The sequence below is a fragment of the Chenopodium quinoa genome, unplaced genomic scaffold, assembly GCF_001683475.1.
Source record: "Chenopodium quinoa cultivar QQ74 unplaced genomic scaffold, ASM168347v1, whole genome shotgun sequence".
NCBI classification, from domain to species: domain Eukaryota; kingdom Viridiplantae; phylum Streptophyta; class Magnoliopsida; order Caryophyllales; family Amaranthaceae; genus Chenopodium; species Chenopodium quinoa.
In genome coordinates, this window is record NW_018743574.1 from 8546810 (window position 1) to 8567812 (window position 21003).

The 21003-nt window shown below is 38.1% G+C and overlaps 3 protein-coding genes across 3 annotated transcripts; 2 read left to right on the forward strand and 1 right to left on the reverse strand.

Moving 5' to 3' along the window:
- Positions 1 to 919: 919 nt before the first annotated feature.
- LOC110682543 (peroxidase 72-like) lies at positions 920 to 2857 on the forward strand. Its single transcript, XM_021858894.1, has 4 exons — positions 920 to 1233; positions 1323 to 1514; positions 1715 to 1880; positions 2215 to 2857. The coding sequence occupies exons 1-4, from the start codon at positions 1000 to 1002 to the stop codon at positions 2628 to 2630; spliced, it is 1008 nt and encodes a 335-aa protein (XP_021714586.1). The 5' UTR covers positions 920 to 999; the 3' UTR covers positions 2631 to 2857.
- A 3258-nt stretch (positions 2858 to 6115) lies between these two features.
- On the forward strand, positions 6116 to 8366 carry LOC110682546 (peroxidase 72-like). The gene is made up of 4 exons (XM_021858898.1): positions 6116 to 6455; positions 6558 to 6749; positions 6850 to 7015; positions 7703 to 8366. Exons 1-4 carry the CDS (start codon positions 6231 to 6233, stop codon positions 8113 to 8115), a joined length of 996 nt encoding a protein of 331 aa, XP_021714590.1. The 5' UTR covers positions 6116 to 6230; the 3' UTR covers positions 8116 to 8366.
- A 9405-nt stretch (positions 8367 to 17771) lies between these two features.
- LOC110682547 (60S ribosomal protein L18a-like) lies at positions 17772 to 19736 on the reverse strand. Its single transcript, XM_021858899.1, has 3 exons — positions 19377 to 19736; positions 19228 to 19291; positions 17772 to 18300 (listed from the first exon to the last, which is right to left on the reverse strand). The coding sequence occupies exons 1-3, from the start codon at positions 19421 to 19423 to the stop codon at positions 17959 to 17961; spliced, it is 453 nt and encodes a 150-aa protein (XP_021714591.1). The 5' UTR covers positions 19424 to 19736; the 3' UTR covers positions 17772 to 17958.
- Positions 19737 to 21003: the final 1267 nt, after the last annotated feature.

Here is a 21003-nt window from a genome sequence, read left to right on the forward strand (position 1 = left end):
ACCTTTAATATATGAATTAGTTTTAGTTATAAAAAAAATTTGAAAAGAAACTTTGACTTATTTGATGACTACTATCACACACTTTATCAAACCATTTACTCTGTATTTGTGATTTATACATAATAAATAATATAATTAAGTAATCTTATCAAATTCATCTCAAATCAGTGTATATACCTCAAAAAAAAAAATTGATTATTTCTTTTTTATAATCCTTATTGTTAATTAATAATACTAATTGTTACCGAGTTGATAAACGTGAAGAAAGAAACGACATCCCAAAATAAACATTACCGGGGAATTGAACTCTTAAAGGAAAGGAATTATTCGACCACAATTAGCCATCAATGCCAATACATCATAAGATTTTAACCAACTAAGCTAGCTAACCATCAACACATGCAATCAACTTACTGAATCATCCTTTCTCTCTTCTCACTTCAAATCCATCTTCCCACAAAAAGCAATTTATATGGAAAAGTGGAGTGCTTTGATTAATTTGCAATGTGTTAGTAATTTGCACTAATTGAATTATATATTTTGCTTTGTGCTACTAACCCACTAAAGATTTTGTAGTTTTCCTCAAGAACCCATAATATATAGGTGATATAAATTAAATTAAATGTGTTGGGGTATAAATTATACGTGGTAATTAAGCAAAATATGGAAAGTTCTGTTTTCCTAAGGTGTTCCTATTGAGCCAAGATAAGAGCTGTTCTATAATCATTTGCATGATACTGTACTTACTCCTTTGAACCACTAACAAATTTCTGCTACTAACATGCAATTAATTGAGCAATTTGCAAATCATGCATGTTAATGCGAATAATCGTAGTTGACCTACTCCACCTTCATTTTGTCTCCTGTCTTTTTCTTTGACCTTGCAAAACATCGTTACTATATATACCCTTTTAAACTTATGTCATCATATCATAACAGAAAACATTCCAATAACTCAATTTCTAGTAGTAATATAAGCTTCTAAAACATTTAATTTAGATGGCTAAGTCCATGAGCTACTGTGTTGTTCTTGCTCTCCTAGCACTTGCAGTTGTTCCTCTATGCTTTTCTTCCAAAACCCAACAAGGTGGTTATCTTTACCCTCAGTACTACGATCACTCGTGCCCCCAAGTCCAACAGATTGTTAAGTCTGTTGTTGCCCAGGCGGTTGCTAGGGAACGTCGTATGGCTGCTTCCTTGCTGAGGCTCCATTTCCACGATTGCTTTGTTAAGGTACTTACATCATATCCATAATGTTCATGTTGTTGCATATTTGGTCAAAACCAATCAATATTTACACATCGGTGCAATTAAATTTTCAGGGATGTGATGGATCAGTACTGTTAGACACCAGTGGAAGCATAGTCTCAGAGAAGGGATCAAAGCCTAATAAGAAGTCGATTCGAGGGTTTGAGGTCATCGATGAGATCAAAGCCGCAGTGGAGAGAGCATGTCCCCATACTGTCTCATGTGCTGATATCCTTGCTATAACTGCTAGAGATGCAACTGTCATTGTGAGCAATTAAGCCTTAATACTTTTCTGCTGTATTATAGTAGCTATTCACTTATGACATTATGGGCCTTATATATGGAATGCAGTTGGAAAACAATATATAAAGATACAACATACATATATATACTCCATTCTGAAACTTAATTAATATAGCATAAAAAAAATTGATAATGTTATTAATTTATTAAGCAATAATTGCAGGCTGGTGGACCAAATTGGGAAGTGCCCTTGGGAAGAAGGGATGCTAGAGGAGCAAGTTTGCAGGGATCTAACAACGAAATTCCTGCTCCTAACAACACATTTAACACCATTCTTACCAAGTTTAAACGCCAAGGCCTCAAACTAGTCGATCTTGTTGCTCTCTCAGGTTTGTTCTGAAGCATTTACATATCAGTGTGGATCCAGAAACTTTTTTTTTTTTTACTTTAAAGAATACTTATATTACCAACATTCTTGAGTTTTTTTTTTTTTTATGTAATAAAGTAAATCTTTTTTCTCACGAAATTTTACCAATTTTTTAATTAAGGGAATGTGACTGCATGCTTAACTTTAAGGCTAAGTATCTGCTCATGATTCATATTTTCCTCTATGGTTCTTTTAGTTTTACTGACTATATAGGTGTATGATAAGATTGCGTTATTAATTGCATTTTATTTTTCTTATGTAAATTGAAATTAACAAAAAAGAGTTTTGGTGTACAGGTGCTCACACAATAGGTAATGCAAGGTGTGTTAGCTTCAGGCAAAGGCTGTACAACCAGAATCGAAATGGGCAACCTGATGTTACACTAGACCGGGTATATGCTTCGCAGTTGCGCAACCAATGCCCACGATCCGGTGGTGACCAAAACCTATTCTTCTTAGACCATGTATCACCCTTCAGCTTTGACAACAGCTACTACAGGAACATATTGGCTAACAAGGGACTGTTGAATTCTGACCAAGTTTTGTTGACCAAGAATAAAAAGTCAATGAAATTAGTCAAGCAATATGCTGAGAACATGGAGCTTTTCTTTAATCATTTTGCAAAATCCATGGTTAAAATGGGTAACATTTCTCCATTGACAGGACCTAAAGGAGAGATCAGGCAGAATTGCAGAAGGATTAATTCCTACTAAGAATTTTAAACAGGACAAAGTCCTCTGTATTTTTATTTTTATTGGTTTTTTTCTGTATTGTTATTTAAGTTGAAAATTTATGTAATTTATTCTGTTCTTTTTACCTGTACAAGGAAATTCATAACATGTATGTATGAAGCAGAATGATCGCCGCCTGTGGCAAGCTTCAAAAGAAATTTGTATATCAGTCTTTCCAAGTGAAATAAATTGATTTGTTTCTTACTTTATTACTTCATCTTAATTGTTTCATTTGTTTGTTTATCAAAGTTCATGCATGACACATTGTCACTAATATGTTCTTGTATTTATGTTCATTCCTTCTTACTCGAAAATTTTAGGCCAAGGAAGAAGTTAGTTATAAAGGCTAAGTTTGATCAAATTTCATGGCGAAACAAAACATTGTTCGTATTAGACTACAACAAAGGCATTAATGAAACGATATCTTTAACATGAATAACACCATCGGCAATACTTAACTCCTCCAAAACACACCATTTTAATGTGACGTGAAGAGTGTCTAGCTAATTGACTTATGTATGTACTCCTTCTGTTCAAAAATAATAGTCACATACTATTACCAGGTAAATAATGATTGGATTTCTAAACATATCCTTTACTTCTCGTATAATATATGGATTATATTGGGGAATAAAGGAACAACATTATTAAAGATTACACTAAAGTTCCGCCTAAAACTGTACCTTGCTTAATTAGAGTAGTCTATTTCTACTTCTATCTTTTCTTGGGTGCAAGGAAGGTAATCTACAATCCAAAGGATCAATCTATAAAAATTTAGATAATCTTAAGGCTAAAACTGTACCTTGCTTAATTAGACCCACAAATAAGATAATCTTAAGCAGAATTAGGAGGAAATATTGGTTTGGCTTCTCTTCTTTTCACTCTTAAAATAACGATTTACCAACTACCATACCATATCTATACAAGTGTAATTGATGATATTGTGCAACTAACAATAACAATATATTATGCCGCATGCTATGTGTCATTGTGTACACAGCATTGGGCGAATTTGCATTACTTTTCACTTAATTTTTTTTTTCCCCATTTTTCCATTTAGGGAGAAGGCTCTACCCAAGTTGCAATGTCAAACTCCCTCCGGATTAGGACTTAAGAAACAAAATTTCTTAAGTACTTCCAAAATCCAGAGAGCCCCCTTCAGTGAAATTTTATGTCAAAACTTTGTGGTTATGCCATAAATTTTCATTTGTAAATCATCGACCATCATATTTTGTGATGATATCTCACTATCTGGCCCTTCAAATGATTAATAATCCATTAACATAAACTAAAATTTTTATGTTGACCGTTATATGATCAACGAGTTAATTATTTTTTTTGTTAATGTAAGTGGCGTGCTAAAAACATGGTGTAACTAAGCTATTGTCGTATCTTAGGCTGCTTATAAACTTTCCAACTAAATAATCGAGCTTAATTATGCCCTAGGAACGAGGTGCATATATATGCCAATTAATATGATTCAGTTTTATTTAACAACACTATCTTAGTCAGCTGGTAGCAGTTGAAAATTATAGGCCATTCAACCAATCATCTTTTTACTCATCATCTAAGACCAACTACTACTCTCATTAATTAACTACCCTTTTGTAATAATAAGAATTGAATAATCATTCATAAACTTGGTATTGACATGCTCAATTATATACTTGGTAACAAGTAAGTATAATTTCGGATGAAAAGAGTAAGTTACCATGACATGATGATGTTAGTATAAGAAAAACTATAAGAAAGACGTCAATTCAATAATTAATGGCAACAAAAACTTGTTATACTAAAGTGGGATTCCTCATTCTATAAAGGTGGGTCTTTAGTCTTTACTCTTTAGCTAAGCAAGTAGAACTCTTTTAAGTATGAAAAAGCTAAAATTCTCTCTCCTTGTATACGAGTCTCGAAACAAAGCTATGATTAAAGCAATAGTTAATTATTGAACCTTAATTACATGCTGGATTCCAATTCAAAGAGTCCCTCTTAATGATTATTACTAAAGAAATTCTCTCCTATGATCTGCTTAAATTAGCTTGTTTTTATTCATCTTAGACTGCTGTAAAGCAAGGTTAGGCCACACCGACAATTGATAACCCTTTCGATTAGGACATTTTTTATAGGCGTTAATTACTGCTACTCGAAAAAACGTGCACAACCTAATTGGTTAGTTAGGATTAGAGAAGGATATAAAGTAAAGCATGAAATAAACCTCGTGATCCTACAGTGCAAGGCAAGGTCTTTTTATGTAATCCCTCCCTTTCCATTTAATGTAACAGTTTGACTAGCACATTGATTAATGTATAAATTTTTTTATTTATTTTTACATTAAGTAAATCTATAAAACATCTTAGGTCAATAAACTATTACGAGTACAATTAAAATGATACATGCATATAAATAGTGCAAAAGTCATCAAATTATTAATATAATTTAATTAATTAAACCATTTGTTAATGCAACTCGGATCTTTTTCCTGATTAGGGCAGCGCACTTTGCAAATAGTATATAATATATACATAAAATAATTGATTTATGCATGTAATATAACTTAGAGGATCTAATATTTTTTTGTATCTTTTAGGTTGTTCTTATTATCTAAGTATTCTCTATGGTCAAATCAGATGGCTCAATTTATTTGTAAATGATCAAAAGCTATCCATATACAAAAGAATAATGTGATCTTTTTTATGTATATACAAATATGAAACATGTAATAGTGCTACTTCTATTCTCAAATAGGTGTCCATTCACTAATATTAATATGAAGTTTTGATTTGAAGTAAAGCTATCCAGCTAGAAGAATTGTGTAAAGTGCAAAATTTTAATTTTAATAAATTAATTTGGAATGAAATTAGCTAAGATCAATTCTTTTTGCATCAATGCCTTATGTATAAAGAATGCTGCTTAAATATGGCTTGAAAACCTAACCAGTGGAGAATGATAATTACATATTTATCTTACAAACTAGAAATTAAAGAGGTGGTTAATTAATGATATGCTATATGTTGCTTAAATCAACCAATAAAAATTTTACTTAACAATGAGTTAAAATTTGCACAAAGTTGATACTACAAAGTATATATTATGACAAATAACAAGATCAATTTCAGATAACTGGACTTTTACTTGAGTATAAATAATCAAAGATTATCAAAATTTAACAGATAGATAATAATGTAAAAGTCGCAGTTAAAAATAAATAGAAGAAGTATCAAATTTGACAATTTATTCACATTCTGAAAGACTTGACCTACATTTCAAACCACCCTCCCTCCCCCAATACCGTTAAATAGTGAGGTGACAAAATCACCTAATAATATGTCTTATATGACCCACCCAAGACCTTGGTGTCCTTTGCTTTACATTGCATGGTTCTTTTTTAATTCTATGATATGAAAACTAATGCAATAAATAACATGACTTGTTAACAACTCCACTATTTTATTTTTGTACCTCTTATCTCGCTAGTTCTTGTACTCTATTCATTTACTTCAAAGAACAAGAACTCTCCTGCTATAAATAACAACGTACAACACATCCTCTAATCTAAGCAAAAGCATTATTCTTTTCTCAAAAATGGCTAAGTCTCTTAACTATCTCATTCTTCTGTCTCTCTTAGCCATAGTTCCTTCATGTTTCTGTGAGAAAAGCCAAGGGGGTTCTCTCTACCCACAATTCTATGATCACTCATGTCCCAAAGTTGAAGACATTGTTTGGTCTGTAGTCGCAAAGGCGGTCGCTAAAGAACCAAGGATGGCAGCCTCTCTGCTTAGGCTCCATTTCCATGACTGTTTTGTCAAGGTCTTTACTTGAAATGAATGATAATATTACTACATATGCTTATTTCAGATAATGTTCTTATTTTTTCGTACTTTAATGGGTTTATACTGATGATTACTGCAGGGTTGTGATGGTGGTGTGCTGCTGGACAGCAGTGGTAGCATAATAAGTGAGAAGAGGTCGAACCCAAACCGTAACTCAGCCCGAGGATTCGAGGTCATTGATGAGATCAAGGCAGCTGTGGAGAAAGCATGCCCTGAGACTGTGTCCTGTGCTGATATCTTGGCTATAACAGCCAGAGACGCTACTCTTCTTGTAAGTTTGGCATGTAAATCTTAAGGTTATTATATCATACTACTACAAACATGTTATTATGTAAATCATTATGGTTAACAGTGGTTCATGTATGGTGCAGGCTGGAGGACCAAACTGGGAAGTACCACTAGGAAGAAGGGATTCTCTAGATGCTAGTTTAAGTGGTTCAAACTACAACATTCCAGCTCCTAACAACACTTTTCAAACCATTCTTACCAAGTTCAAGCTTAAGGGACTTGATCTAGTCGACCTTGTCGCGCTCTCAGGTATGCTGATCACTTTTTTTTCTAGCCCTTTGATTAGCTCTGTCTGGAACTAAAAAAAAAAGGGACATTGATATGAAATCAAATTCTAATCTTGCCTAAGAAAAAGAGATTCCTCCTTTTAGAAAAGTAATCCTATAATGAACTGTGGTGCTAATAGAGAAATGATTGTCCTTTGAGGGGCTTAGAATGCTCATATTATTGTACATAAAAGTGTAAAAGCCAAGCCAATACAAAGTGTTGTGTACAGAGAAAAGTCTAAATTCCTCAACTATTTTATGGTGAACAAGAAGCTAATTGACCAAAATGCCCATCAATAACTTTACCAAAAAATAATTTGAATGGGGCTAGTGGCAGGATAGAAATTAAAGAATATTTATAAAATGATATGGTTTCATAGTTAGTTGTCTGTGTACGAACATGTAATGGGGATAAGGTCATATGGAAACAGAAAACAGAGCAGTAATGTGTTCTTCATTTCCGAACCTTGAGGTTAGGGGTTCAAGTCTTATAATTTAGCATAAGTTTTTTATTACCTTCCCTGTCCGTTCTAGGCCCATCTTTCCAACATTTCAAAAGGGAAAAAATGATTAGGAAAATAAAAAGTATCACTAAGCCAATCTTGTACTTCGTATATGTCATTATTTCAGCACTAAATGTTAGAGACTGAAGAGGATTAATCTTTTTCAGGGAGTCACACAATTGGGGATGCAAGGTGTACTAGCTTCAGGCAAAGGCTATACAACCAGAGTGGAAATGGGCAACCTGACAACACTCTGAACCAAGCATATGCAGCCGAGTTGCGCACCCGTTGCCCACAGTCTGGTGGTGATCAGAACTTGTTTAAATTAGACTATGTAACCCCTTTCAAGTTTGACAACAGCTACTACAAAAACTTACTGGCTTACAAGGGCCTACTAAGTTCTGATCAAATTCTTCTTACCAAAAACCAAGATTCTATGAAACTAGTGAAGCAATATGCTGAGAACAATGAGTTTTTCTTCCAGCATTTTGCTCAGTCCATGGTTAAGATGGGAAACATTGCTCCATTGACTGGCTCAAGGGGTGAAATCAGAAGAATCTGCAGAAGAGTCAATCACTAAAGTTTGGCATAATTCATGTATGTGTGTGAATTCCAGTATTTTTTTGGAAGGCAAGGGGGGCTATTTAAGTATTTATCTTATGTTATTTTTTAAGGGTTGAAATCATTGGGAAAATGTGAAAAGTGTTTGTGAGATAGCAGTATGTATGTTTTTGTGACTAGTGTGCCCTCATTGTTTGACAGCAACTTTTGTATCTTCTTTTGCAATTAAATAAATTGTTCTGAGGGTATTTGTAGCATCCTCCTCAATTACATTCTTCTCCCTTAGGAGGAAAAAAAAAGGGCAAGAAATCAGCAAGTTTGCAACTATTGGACTGGGACACCTAAATCATTCAAGTCTCAAAATCTTCTCACTGATGGATAAAATCTGAGAATGGTTTTATAAGGATCAATGATATAAACCTACTAGTAGATTTTAAAAAAACCACTGGAGTCAAAAGATGAATTGGGTTCATGTTCACCTCAACTGACACAAATAGCAAAGAGACAACAAATATGAAGCATCAAGAGTTGAAATTACTAATTCATAGTCTGAACATTCCTGAAAGACAATTCACAGAAAGGCCTCAAAGTCATAAAAGCACTAGCATGATGTATCTCAGGCACCCCAAACTTAGCAGAAAAATAACACAAAGATGGAAGTCAACAAGTCATACAGATATACACATACCATTCTAATAAGAAGATTAAGTTTAAAGGTGAAAGGCATGTAAAGATAACCTGATGCGCCAATAACAGGTCTCGAGTAGCAATGTGAACTTGTTTCAGAGGTAGAAAGCTATGTTAAATTAAGCCACCAATCATTGACCCATAGTGAAACCTTTTCACTTGTGCCTTAGTGTACGAGAGTATATCATCCAAATCCTTTCCCTCTGCCATCCTCACTTTAAGCTCTTCATTTGCAGAAGCAATCTTCTCTTGACGTTTGAATATTTCTTCTTCATACTCTTTGATTTCTCTCTTATAGGCTTTGATCTCTTCCTCCTTCCTCTTAGTTAAATGATGATTCTGGCTCTTAGTGTTAGGATCCAACCTCTTTCATCATGTATTTTGCTTTCTTATGTCTTTATTTAGCTTATGTTAAACTTTCAATGTATTCGTGTAAGTAGTTTAGGCGCTAGAGGAGATTATTGTGTTACTGTCATTTCAGTGTTCACTAGTATTTCTCCATGTAAACAATATAAAGCTCTATATGGAGCGATGGTTGAATGAATGAAAAAGCTCCTATTCGGGTTGCCTTGCTTTAAGACTTGTGTGTTGATTTAAGCCTTTATAGATATTGTGCTTGCCTTGTTTTAAAACTCCCCACCAAACCAAGAGACTCTCAAAGACGCCTACATCCTTGTCGGTTCCGCTTGTGCCCGCTTCGAAGTATCGGCCGTCACAAACCCCGACCCTGCACTCGTTACTAACGATTGCCTCATTGAGATACCTTTGGTCCGTGTCGCTGTGTGCCCACGAACCTCTCTCACTCTAGGCTTGCGTTCTTGTTTCTAAAAGATAAGAGCGCGCCGCACAATCCGGTGTCAAACCACTCGGACCGTGACAGTTGGTATCAGAGCCAACGTTGCATCGTTGCCTAAACTCGTGTTCAAGTAGCACGCCAGTGATGGAAGATAATCTCGAATACACCTTCGAACAACGGCTGGCCTGGCTTGAGGGCAAGTCCGAACAATGGGCCTTCCTAGAAGAAAGGGTGCCCAAGCTCGAAGATATTGTGATCAAGCAGGATAATGAAATCAGCATTCTACGTTCCACAGTAGATGGACTGTTGGAGCAACTGAATTGTGTCCAGGCACTAGCTGATGAGGCACTCGACAAGTATGCCACTATGCATGCTCCTCAAGGCTTTGGGGGCAGTGGGGGTGCAAAGATAAAGCCGCCCAAGCCCCAAACCTTTGATGGGGCAAGAGATTCGAAGCAATTCGACAACTTCATCTTTGACATGGAATAATACTTCCGGATTTGTCAAATAGAGGATCCCTTCAAGGTGGATATTGTCACCATGTATTTAGTGGAGGACGCGAAGTTGTGGTGGCGCACCAAATATGCCGACATTCAAGCAAAACGAATCACGCTTGATAGTTGGGAGGATCTCAAGAAAGAGATCAAGAACCAGTTCTGCGCGGATAACACCGAGTTCGTGGCTCGCACAAAGTTAACCACCCTACACCACAAGACTACCATTCTAGAATATGTGAAGGAATATTGTGCGTGCATGTTAGAGATCCAAGATATGTCAGAGAAGGATCGGTTGTTCAACTTTGTGCGAGGTTTGAAGGATTGGGCGCAACGTGAGATTTGGCGCCAAAAGATAGACACTCTAGCTGATGCTATAGCAGCAGCTGAGAAGTTAATGGATTACTCACCCGATAAGGGCCCTAATCAGAAGAAGGGGAACAATGGACAAGCAACAAGCACTCCTAGAAGCCAACACCCCGCCTCCAAGTTAGCTCAAACAATGTTGGGAGTAGGTACAACAAGATTGTGGGGGACAACTCTAGAAGGAGTGGAGCTTCCTCTTCATCAAGTAAGGGAAGCACATCAACCTTCTCAACGGGGAACAGACCCCTAACATGCATCCTCTGTCGGGGCCCTCACAAATGGTTCGAATGCCGTCATAAGGGAGAAATCGATAGTCTCCAAAAGAAGTAATCGGCGATGACGGTGGAGTCAAAACAGACCGAAGAAGCATGCGAGGTAGAACCCGATGAGGAAGAGCCCTCAATGGGGGCGGTGCACATGTTATACGCCATGGGAAAGGAAGAGCCCGAGGAGAGGTCCAAAAACACTGAGTTGATGTATGTAGAAGTGTTGGTGAATGGGAGGAGGGGCAATGCGATGATTGACACCGGGGCCACCCATAACTTCATATCCCAAGGAGAAGCTCGAAGATTGGGGCTGAAGCTGATTCAAGAAGGGGGTAGTATGAAAGCTGTTAACTCAGCCGCCAAGCCAGTTCATGGGGTTGCAAGGAACATCCCAACAAAGCTGGGGGACTGGAGCGGAAACCTGGATTTCACTATAGCCACCATGGATGACTTTAACCTTGTACTCGGTATGGACTTCCTACGTGAAAGTAAAGCTGTCCCGATGCCCCACCTGGGGTCAGTATTAGTAGCTGGACAACAGCCTCGCCTCCTCAAGACTTGCAAGATGAGAAAAGGGTCTAAAGGCCCCCTCCTTTCGGCAATGCAACTAAAAAAGGGGTTGAAAAGGAACGAACCCACATTCCTTGCTACTCTATCAGTGAAAGAAGATGAAGCCCCTCATGAAATCCCCGCAGCTTTAGATAAGCTTCTCACGGAATTTGAGGACCTCCTCCCCAAAGAGCTCCCAAAGGTGCTTCCTCCTAGAAGGGCTGTGGATCACGAGATTGAACTTGTTCCTGGTTCGAGGCCCTTACCGTATGGCCCCTCCCGAGCTAGCGGAACTTAGAAAGCAACTGGAAGACTTACTAGAGTCAGGATTCATCCGCCCCTCGAAAGCTCCTTATGGAGCTCCCGTGCTCTTCCAGAAGAAACAAGATGGGAACCTCCGATTGTGCATAGACTACCGAGCCCTCAACAAGGTCACAGTGCGGAATCATTACCCCATTCCGTTGGTGGCGGACTTGTTCGATCAACTAGGGGATGCAGTGTTCTTCACGAAGTTGGATCTGAAATCTGGCTACCACCAGGTTCGCATTGCTCAAGGAGATGAACCGAAGACCGCATGTGTAACGAGATATGGAGCATTCGAGTGGCTAGTTATGCCGTTTGGGTTGACCAATGCCCCGGCAACCTTCTGCACCTTGATGAATCAGGTGTTCCATGAATTTCTCGACAAGTTTGTAGTGGTGTACCTGGATGACATTGTAATTTATAGCAAGACCTTTGAAGAACACCTCGACCACTTGAAAAAGGTGTTTGAGAAGCTGCAAAAACATCATCTGTTCGTCAAGCGAGAAAAATGTGCTTTCGCCCAAGAAGAAGTTGGGTTCTTGGGACACTTTGTAGGTAAAGGCCGCATAAGGATGGATCCAAAGAAGATACAAGCAATTCAGGATTGGAAAGATCCAAGGAACACTTCCGAGCTTCGGTCCTTTCTAGGCTTGGCAAATTATTACCGCAGATTTATCAAGGGATACTCCGAGTTAGCCAGTCCCCTCACCGACCTCTTGCAGAAGGATCGTCGTTGGGAATGGTCAGAGAAACAGCAAAAAGCTTTTCAGGAATTGAAAGATTCAGTAATGAGAGAGTCAGTTCTCGCTCTCCCTAATCCCAACAAACCCTTTGAAGTAGAGACAGACGCTTCCGATTTTGCCTTGGGAGGAGTATTACTCCAAGATGGCCACCCCATCGCATTCGAGAGTCGAAAGTTGAACAGTGCGGAAAGGAAGTACGCAGCACAAGAAAAGGAACTCCTAGCTATTGTGCACTGCCTTAGGGGCTGGAGACATTACTTGTTGGGCTCGAAGTTCATCGTCCGCACTGACAATACTGCTGCGACCCACTTTCTCTCTCAGCCTAAGTTGACGGGAAGACAGGCTCGATGGCAAGAATCCTTGGCTGAGTTCGATGTAGAGTTTGCATACAGAACAGGGGCTAGCAACAGGGTAGCAGATGCGCTGAGCAGGCGAGCAGACCTGGCACCCCTACAAAGATTAGCCCCTTTAACTTCAAGCAACGTCACTACCTCTGTGCGTGATCAAGTCAAAGCTTACTTAGGAGATGATCCGATGACAGGAACCATCAAGAAACTGATTGAAGAAGGGAAAACTAGACGTTTCTGGATGGAAGACGGACTTGTCTACACAAAAGGAAAGAAACTCTTCATCCCTAGAGCAGGTGGTTTGAGAAAGATGCTCTTGAGGGAATGCCACGACACGCTATGGGCAGGTCATCCGGCAAAGGACACTCAGCTTACTGAGCACAGGATACTATTGGCCGGGGATGAAAGAGGACGTGATGAACTACACAAGAACTTGTCTGGTGTGTCAACAAGACAAGGTCGACCGACAGAAATCCGGTGGGCTCCTGGAACCGTTACCAATCCCTACTCGCCCTTGGGAGAGTGTATCCATGGACTTCATCAGTGGCCTCCCAAAGGTGGACCAGCTCTCCGCAGTAATGGTGGTTGTAGATAGATTCTCAAAATATGCTACCTTCGTTCCAATGCAAAAGGCATGTGGTGCTGAAGAAACTGCCTCATTATTTTTCAAGCACGTTGTGAAGTATTGGGGACTCCCCAAGAGTATAGTGAGCGACAGAGACACGAGATTCACAAGCATTGTTTCGGATGATGGGGTCAGAACTCAATATGTCATCAAGTCATCATCAACAATCAGATGGGCAGACGGAGAGATTCAATGGGTTACTTAAAGAATATTTGCGCCACTTCGTCAGTGCCAATCAGAAGGATTGGGTGAGACTCCTCGATGTAGCTCAGCTTTGTTTCAACGCCCAAAAGAGCTCCTCATCAAACAAGAGCCCTTTCGAGCTGACCATGGGCCAACAACCTCTCTTGCCTCACACAGTAGCAGACACCGAGGCCGGACGAAGTACTCAAGCTCAAGAATTCAAAAGGGAGTGGGAGCAAAACACAGAGATTGCTCGGGCCTACTTGGAGCGAGCAGCTAGGAGAATGAAGAAGTGGGCTGATCAAAACAGAAGAGCGTTGGAGTTTGATGTTGGGGATATGGTGATGGTGAAAGTGTTACCCGAACAACTGAAGTTTTTGAGAGGAAGAGATCGAAGATTGATTAGAAAATACGAAGGCCCCATCCGCATCATAAAACGGATAGGGAAGAATGCGTACAAGGTCGAACCTCCAGCATGGATGAAGATACACCCAGTCTTTCACGTCAGCCGCCTCAAGCCCTACCACCCAGATCAAGAAGACTCAAGCCGCAACATCAGCAACCGAGCCAGCATCAGGAGCAGACATCGCAACACCTCTTCAGCAGAGACCTAAGGATCAAGAACTTTAGTCTCCTTAGTCATATTTTGTAAGTCGACGAGGACGTCGACAGCTTAAGTGGGGGAGGATGTTAGGATCCAACCTCTTTCATCATGTATTTTGCTTTCTTATGTCTTTATTTAGCTTATGTTAAACTTTCAATGTATTCGTGTAAGTAGTTTAGGCGCTAGAGGAGATTATTGTGTTACTGTCATTTCAGTGTTCACTAGTATTTCTCCATGTAAACAATATAAAGCTCTATATGGAGCGATGGTTGAATGAATGAAAAAGCTCCTATTCGGGTTGCCTTGCTTTAAGACTTGTGTGTTGATTTAAGCCTTTATAGATATTGTGCTTGCCTTGTTTTAAAGCTCCCCACCAAACCAAGAGACTCTCAAAGACGCCTACATCCTTGTCGGTTCCGCTTGTGCCCGCTTCGAAGTATCGGCCGTCACAAACCCCGACCCTGCACTCGTTACTAACGATTGCCTCATTGAGATACCTTTGGTCCGTGACGCTGTGTGCCCACGAACCTCTCTCACTCTAGGCTTGCGTTCTTGTTTCTAAAAGATAAGAGCGCGCCGCACGATCCGGTGTCAAACCACTCGGACCGTGACACTTAGCCTGCTTAACTTTAGAGGATTCTTTAAGAAGCCTCTTGGCCTCATAGATTTCATCAAGCCGCTGATAAAGCCACCCAACATCCACATTATCTGATTCTATGTCTTGAACAAAGACCCGAAAACTGTCAACTTCAATTGCTGTGAGATGCACAAATTCTACAGTTCGCAGTTTATCAATTATGTCACATACACTCTCAACCAACCAAGAGCGGTGCATAACAGACTTCTTGACACATTGTGCAGCAATATCGACATACTTGGATAGTATATCTCTGAGAATGGGCGCCAGATTGTCCTTCACCCTATAACCACCAACTGTCACTAGAGGATCACTTATAACAGAATCAAAGCTGGAACAATCATCATCCATTGCAGCCATGTCTGAAAGATTAAGACAGATTGCTTGCCTTGCATTACTATCTGCTTCACTTGGACTGTTCGGTCCTTCCTCAATAGGGGGCATAATAGGCTCCTGCAATGGTGTGTGCTCATTGGACATAGGTTTACCATTGACAGCTTTGGAGACAGAAGAAAGAGGAGATAATGATTGGATACATTCTGATCCTTCTCCAAGTTGAGTGGAAAGAGCTTGAGATTCAGGATCATGCAGACTCAGAGACAGTGGAGTTCCTGCACGGAATATATCAGCTACCCCATCATCACTACTTTCTTTTTTGATAGCGCCAATTGCAGCTGTTGATTTATTGCGCCTACAAGGAACATGTCTGACACGTCGAACTGGATATCTTCCTGAGGTAGCCCGAGAGCAAGCCTTAACCATAGGGAGATCCTAAACAACAGAAGGCCAAATTTAACATTAGTTTGTACTAAAACACCTACACAATTAAAAAATGAGCATAACGCCTCGGCCTTATCTGAATAGAGAGAGGATTAGGCAACTGATGATACCGAAATAATGTGGATATTGCAAGGCAGGTATAAAGTCTTGCCTGTGATGGTGGGTTCTCAACCTCGGGTTCAGGGGTGGTTTTTGGACATGAGGACACTGCTTTGCTTTGTGATTTCAGAGTGCTACAAGGAGTCAATTCAGAAGGTGTAATGGCTGGACTTTGTGAAGTAGACACCTTTAACACGATGTCAGCAAGCTTCTCACACGTTTCAATCCTCTTAGCGACTCTTGAATGGCTAGTGTGCTGAGTTTGCAATCAACATGACATTTGACTCAAACAGATATACAGAAGTTCTCATCCAAGGAGCAAATAGACACTTGCAAGGCATGCTTACAGTATAAGATCAGAATAAGAAGGGAGATCAAGTTGGAAAAGGGTGAAGGGGAAAATGACTAGGCAGAACAGCACAAAAACAGGCATGCATTTTACTTTATGTAGTTTAGTCAAGTTTTGCTCAACATACTACATTTTTATGGATTGCATGGTAGATAGCTTTAACAAGTGTAGTTTAGGAGTAAAAGATTCATGATTGACAAAGGAAAACTCTCCTCTATTGATGGGTGTGGCCTAGACCCATTTGATAATTGCCTAAGATACAACCTTGTGCCATTCTAACAACACAGTCGCAGACTCACAGTCAATGTGTACAGGTCTAATTAAAATTCAAGCCTTCTGATTGTGATTAGAATTGAAAGTATTCATCTTGTTTTTTCATTATTTAATTTAATGTTTTATCACAACTCTGGGCCATAATGGACCATGATTAGTGATTGCAGAAGTTCAAAATTTCAGAAATCCTCAAGTCTTTCCAGAAAAACAAAGGAAAGAATAAATCTTCAGAAATGGGTTTACAAAAAACCTAGAAAATCAGTAACAAAACATAAACGACCCCAAAAAAAACAAAATGCAAAAAAAAAAAATCACTTTTTTTTTTACTGTAACATAAAAACTATAGGCAGCATGACAGATGAAGTAACAAAAATGGCAACTTTATGAAGACAAATTATGTAATAATCCAAATAAAGAAAAAGAGAGAAAAATGAAGAACCTGGGTGTAGGAGGAAGATGGGTTTGAAAAGAAACCAGGAAGTGTGATGCATAAAGTGGGTTGTTGATCATCAGCAGCTGCTGCTATTGCTGCTTCTTGCTGTTCAAATTTTCTTTTATTTCCTCTGGTCATCACCATTTTTAGTACTCTTTCTTTGAATTTTACATAATAATGTGGAAGGTATTCTTGAATGAACCCATACCCATTATTATTGCGTGAAGAGCTAATTAAAGCGCTAGTGAGTTAGTGTGTTTGTCTGTAGGAGTGAGAGAGAGTGTTAGTCAGTGAGTTAAGATGCTGCCACCTGTCATGTGGAGAGCGGAGATCAAACCAACGCTCCTATAATCTTCCTGAGCCCCTTGGAAGTTCGGAGTACTGATTTTGGCATAAGAATTAATATAGGAAGAGGATAAATTTTAAATTTTGGGACTTCATTTTTTTTCCATTTACATGCAAACTTCCAAAGTTTTTTATTTTTACATGTTTGCACACTTATCTTACTCGTGAATAATGTATACCCTCCATCTCATAATATATTATGGAGTACATATTTTCATAGACATATTTTTTACTATTTAAATCTTGGGAAAAATCTTTAATTCGCAAAATAAAAAAAGGTAATGTCATATGCAACCCTTAGCACTTAATATACTTACTTTTTTAGTATTAATTTGGAAAGTTATCGACAATTCACGAGTAAGTCGATGCAATAAATGTTTATTAATTGTCAATTCTTTCCATTTTTAGCTTCTTATATATAGCTCTTAGGGCTGCATATATCTTTTATCATAAAAAAAATTACTACATATAAAAAGTTTATATTTGTACTATGAAACTATATGTTGAGACAAATCTAACAAATATTAATCCCTGAATAAAAGAAGTAAAATTTAAAATAATCAAATTTAAATTAAAAAATTGGAAGCATGGAGCATTCTTAGTTAAGCTAACCATGGTGCTGTAAACTGTACAGCCCTTTCTCTCAGTATGACTTAAATGGTTTGCTCTGTTATAAAGGTAGAAGACTAGAGATAAGGGTACCGTAATAGCAGAGTAAACCATTAAAGCCAGCTCGATCAAGAGCTGGAAAAAGGTTCCTCAATTCGCAAGAAGTCAAATGAACCAAACAACAAGCTAAGAAAGAACTAGTGTTGGATAAACAATATTCATAATAGGATCTGTCCATAAGCAAAAACACATATTGTACCTCAATTGGGTATCCGTAACTCATAAGACTAGTAAATTGTAAGTTTGTAACAACTCAATTTGTTCTCAAGAAAAAATTTCGAGCTCTAAATCACAATACCAACAAAAGTTGCGCCTTACATGAACATATTAGGCCTTGATGCTTTGTACGTTGTCTTGAGCTTCCTATTTGGTGGTCTAACCTTCTTGTAAACCAGTGGAAATTTGATATCCTTGCTGTGGAACTGTTTGGTGTTCTCCCTCTTACAAAGTTCATCAGGAACAGTTGCTGTCTTGATAATCTGGATGCATGGGGCCCTGACTCTGTGGCGAGAAGCCATCTCGGTGTACATTTGCTCAACAGCACCATTCAATGTGGTGTCACGAAATTCCTTGTACATGTTGTGGTAGCCAGTTCTACTCTGGTATCGCAACCATATTCCATAGTTCTTGATAACAGTAGGATTCTTCTCATAGATCTGTGGGCAGATCAATATTGAGCGATAAATAATAAATCCAATCTCTAACATTAAGGCAACACCACTACGATGGACAAAAACTCAAAATTTTGTTCTCTATGTATTGAGCCAAAGTAATAAATTATAGTGTCCGGGAAACACTAGTTATGGAAGACACAGGAGTTTTGATGTGAGGGGAGGCCTATCACTGTCTCTCATCTATATCTATTCACTGCAACAATCTCTTCCTTTTCATTGCAATCACAAACAGAAGGGAAAAAAAAGAGCATACTCCAGCCAAGTCTGAGGCTACTTCCACAACTATAACCTTTGAAGCAGTAGCGTGACTAGTGTTGTCCTGACTCTCACTCCCCTGTTTAAACTATCACTAATCGCTTTCTTTTTATAACAAACATAGATTAAATCACTCTTTCAGTTCTGCCCAATTACGGAGATTGATGGAAAGCAAAATAGAACATAATTTAGCCCAGTCTAAGGCTACTTCTACAATACTTAACCTTAAATTAAAGGCCCCTCTCACTCTGACAAGCACTCTTAACCCCCATTGTTCATTCTAAATGGGAATTACTTGGTACCATACAACCATTGTAATACTTGCAAAAAATCATTTTCGATAGTCTGCAAAGATTGAAATTTTCAAAATTACACTTGGATTTACGATGGGTTCGCCGTAATCTATAACTACCAGAGTACCAGTATGTAGGGTAGGAGAGGTAACCTACGATTATATAATATTACACAAAATGATAGCCAAGCAGGAGATTACTTAACAACAACCTAAAAAATTATGTCATAATTGAAATTAACACAAGATGGCCTTTTGGATTAATTCACAACATGAACATACACAAAGCAATTTGTTTACCGGGTAATACTAGAATTAAACGTCATATAAACAATTACTTGGAAATAGAAAGAGTAATATACCTCGTTAATGGCAAGAATCTGACCATTGCTTTTCTTCACCTTCTTCAATTTCCTCAGAAAATACCTGAAAAAAAAACCCGAAAATCACAGGGGTTTTCTCAATTGAAATTACAATCAAATCAAAATTAGAAAAGAGTAGAAAAAGGTACCAAAATTTGGACTTGGCTCGAACTTCATTGGTAGCCCAGATCTTCATGCGATAGATCTTGGGATGCTCATCGGATTCAGTGGGCAAGCCTCTTCCCACAACTTGGTACTGATGAAACCGTTACACATTCTTCTGATCTTTCACTTTACTGTATCTGAAACGATGATACTCGTATATAGGAGTTGGAGGAAGAATGTGTAGGGTTTTTAGTTTCTAATGTACTCATCTGAGTTGTGTCATTCAGGCTTACAAATTTGCAAGCTGGCATACCATCAGCCCAAAACTTAGGCCCTGCTCAACATTAGTCATTTTTTGGTTTTTTTTTTTTCCTTTTCTTTTCTTATGAATCCTTATATTCATATCACCTTATTTTTTATAAATTAAAATTATTTTGACTAACTATCTATTACAATATGTTTTTATATTTCTTCCTTAAAATTACTGATTTAGACTGAACTAAAATTATACAAGTACTTACTAAATTAATAGTATTACAATATTTTTCAAGGTAAACTAAACAAGACTTCACTCCCTATTTAAACCATACAATGAAGACTACTCGCGCTCTTATTTAACCACTTCTATGATGACCCCCTACTCCCGATTAACCTCTTTTATGATGAATCGTTCTCATATTAACCTCATACCCATACTAACTACTAAGGTGTCCCTTTATACTATTTAGACCATATTATGATGATTTTGCCTTCAAAGAAGGGGTTATAGCATTAGAAGTGATTACAATAGCATGGGTTATCATAGTTTGGCTTAAATTAACCTCACTATTATAACCCCTGAAACTATTTAACCCATATAGTGCTGTCAAATTTCAAACCAAAACCGTTTAACTGCCTGAAACCAACCGATTCAAATGAGAACCGAACCGATTAAAAACCGTTTTTTGAAATCGAAGACCGACCCGAACTGTATGTGAATGAACCCGAAACCGAACCGATCCGAATAACGTTACACCGTATAAGAACCGAATCTGTTAATGAACCGAACCAGTTCTAAACCGAACTGAAATCAAACCGAAACGAAAAAGAACCGAACTGTTTCTAACCCGAAACCGTTTGAACCGGGATAAAAACCGTTTACACCGAACCGTTAACAACCTGCGACCCGTTTGCACCGAACTGTATATAAACCGAACCGTTTATAAACCGAACCGCTTGCAAACAAAATCGTTTATGAACTGGACCGCTTATAAACAAATCGGCTACAAATTGCTTACTATAAAGAGAATATTAAAATCAACTTAAAAGGTGTTTTAAATGAAAGTTAATTATCATAGTACAAAAATTCTTCCTGCCAAATTAATATTTATTGAAAATTTATTATCATAGTATAAAATATCCTCCTGCCACTAAAAATCCTCCTGCTATAAATTGAACCGAAAAGAACCGAACTAGTTATAAACTGAACCGAAAAAGAATCGAACCAATTATAAACAGAACCAAAAAAGAACCGAACTAGTTGTAAACTGAACCGTAAAAGAACCGAACTGTTTCTAACCCGAAAATGTTTCCAACCCGAAAGTGTTTGAACCGGGATAAAAACCGTTAACACCGAACCGTTAACAAACTGTTACCCGTCTGCACCAAACCGTTTACTACCCGGACTGTTTA